The sequence below is a fragment of the Austrofundulus limnaeus genome, unplaced genomic scaffold (assembly GCF_001266775.1).
Source record: "Austrofundulus limnaeus strain Quisiro unplaced genomic scaffold, Austrofundulus_limnaeus-1.0 Scaffold212, whole genome shotgun sequence".
Classification (NCBI taxonomy): Eukaryota; Metazoa; Chordata; class Actinopteri; order Cyprinodontiformes; family Rivulidae; genus Austrofundulus; species Austrofundulus limnaeus.
This window is the reverse complement of record NW_013952614.1, coordinates 986543-987871: the sequence shown is the minus strand read 5'-3', so window position 1 is coordinate 987871 and position 1329 is coordinate 986543. Positions and strand designations below refer to the sequence as shown.

Below are 1329 nucleotides of genomic sequence, written 5' to 3'. Positions count from 1 at the left end.
ATATATATATATACGTATATACACCATATACCACCACATGCATCTTCGTAATAGGCTACATATGTCTGCCATGTCCGGTGTGACATGATTTGTTTGTGTACAAACTAATATGCTATCAGAGTTTTATATATTTATTCTTCTCATTCAACCACAATCAAATTCACTCCATCTAGAAGGCACAATTTATATGGATAGTATTTACATTTTTACAATAAGCTGGAACGAAAACAAGCAAAAATGAAATAAAAGAAACGGCTTTCTACTTCTTGTCTTTTTTTTTAAATGTAAGAAGTAGAAGTAAAAAGTAGACTGAAAAATAATCACTCAAGTAAAGTACAAGTACCCAAAAATTCTACTTAAATACAGTAAAGAAGTATTTGTACTTAGTTGCTTTACAACTCTGATCAGTATTGATATCGATATCGGCTGATATTGGTCATTTTTAGAATATGGTATCGGTCCGCTATGTAAAACATCCGATATTGATTTCCCACTTTTTAACTTTGTGTTTCTGTTTTGGGAGGGGAGACAGTTGGTTGAGCAGCATCTCTTTCATCATAATAGTGATATTGATGCTGCCAGGAATAACTGAAGTAGGGAGCCATGTCAGAGGTCTGGACTTTTATTTACCGTATAAAAAAGACCCAAGTGTGTTTGTGCTTATATATGTAATATATTTTGTGTGTTTGTGTAATATCGATAAATATTGGTTATTGGCCATAACAGCAATAATTATATCGGACATCAATATCGGCTGAAATTTTCATATCGGTGCATCCCCATGTCTGCAGAAACATAGAAAAAATCTAATTAATCAAATACATTCAGTTCCATAGAAGTCCAACTCACGTTCCATTAAATCCTGTCGTAAAGGCTTGGATGAGCCACTCAACATCTTGGATCTTGAATGGAAACAGAACCAGGTGAGTAGAGTTGTCCAAATCTGTAGCACTCTCTGGATACATGACACGATGAGTTGTTTTGGTCCCGACATCTGATTCATAGCCTTTGATTTGAGCATAATTCATTCTAAATATACAAAAAAGACACAAACAGCTACAGCAGGTAAAATAAGTATTGAACACGTCACCATTTTTCTCAGTAAATATATTACTAGAGGTGCTAATGACATGAAATTTTCACCAGATGTTGGTAACAGTTATTTGTAATAATCAGAGATTCTTAACCTATGGGCCGTGGCCCAATTGTGGGCCGCGAGCGCCACCTTGAGGGCCTCAAAGGAACAACAGTTTAACTTTGGACCGCACTGATTTTAAATAAGGTGTAATACACTTTCTCACCACTAGTAGCAGTAGTGCACCACTCAGA

General features: G+C 35.5%; 1 protein-coding gene across 1 annotated transcript in view; it reads right to left on the bottom strand.

Annotated features, from left to right (window-relative positions):
• LOC106525115 (CMP-N-acetylneuraminate-beta-galactosamide-alpha-2,3-sialyltransferase 1) overlaps positions 1-1329 on the bottom strand; it is a 20408-nt gene that overhangs the window by 17770 nt on the left and 1309 nt on the right. The window contains exon 3 of the mRNA XM_014019227.1: positions 850-1029. Coding sequence (XP_013874681.1) covers positions 850-1029 — 180 coding nt within the window. The remainder of the gene's footprint in view (positions 1-849; positions 1030-1329) is intronic.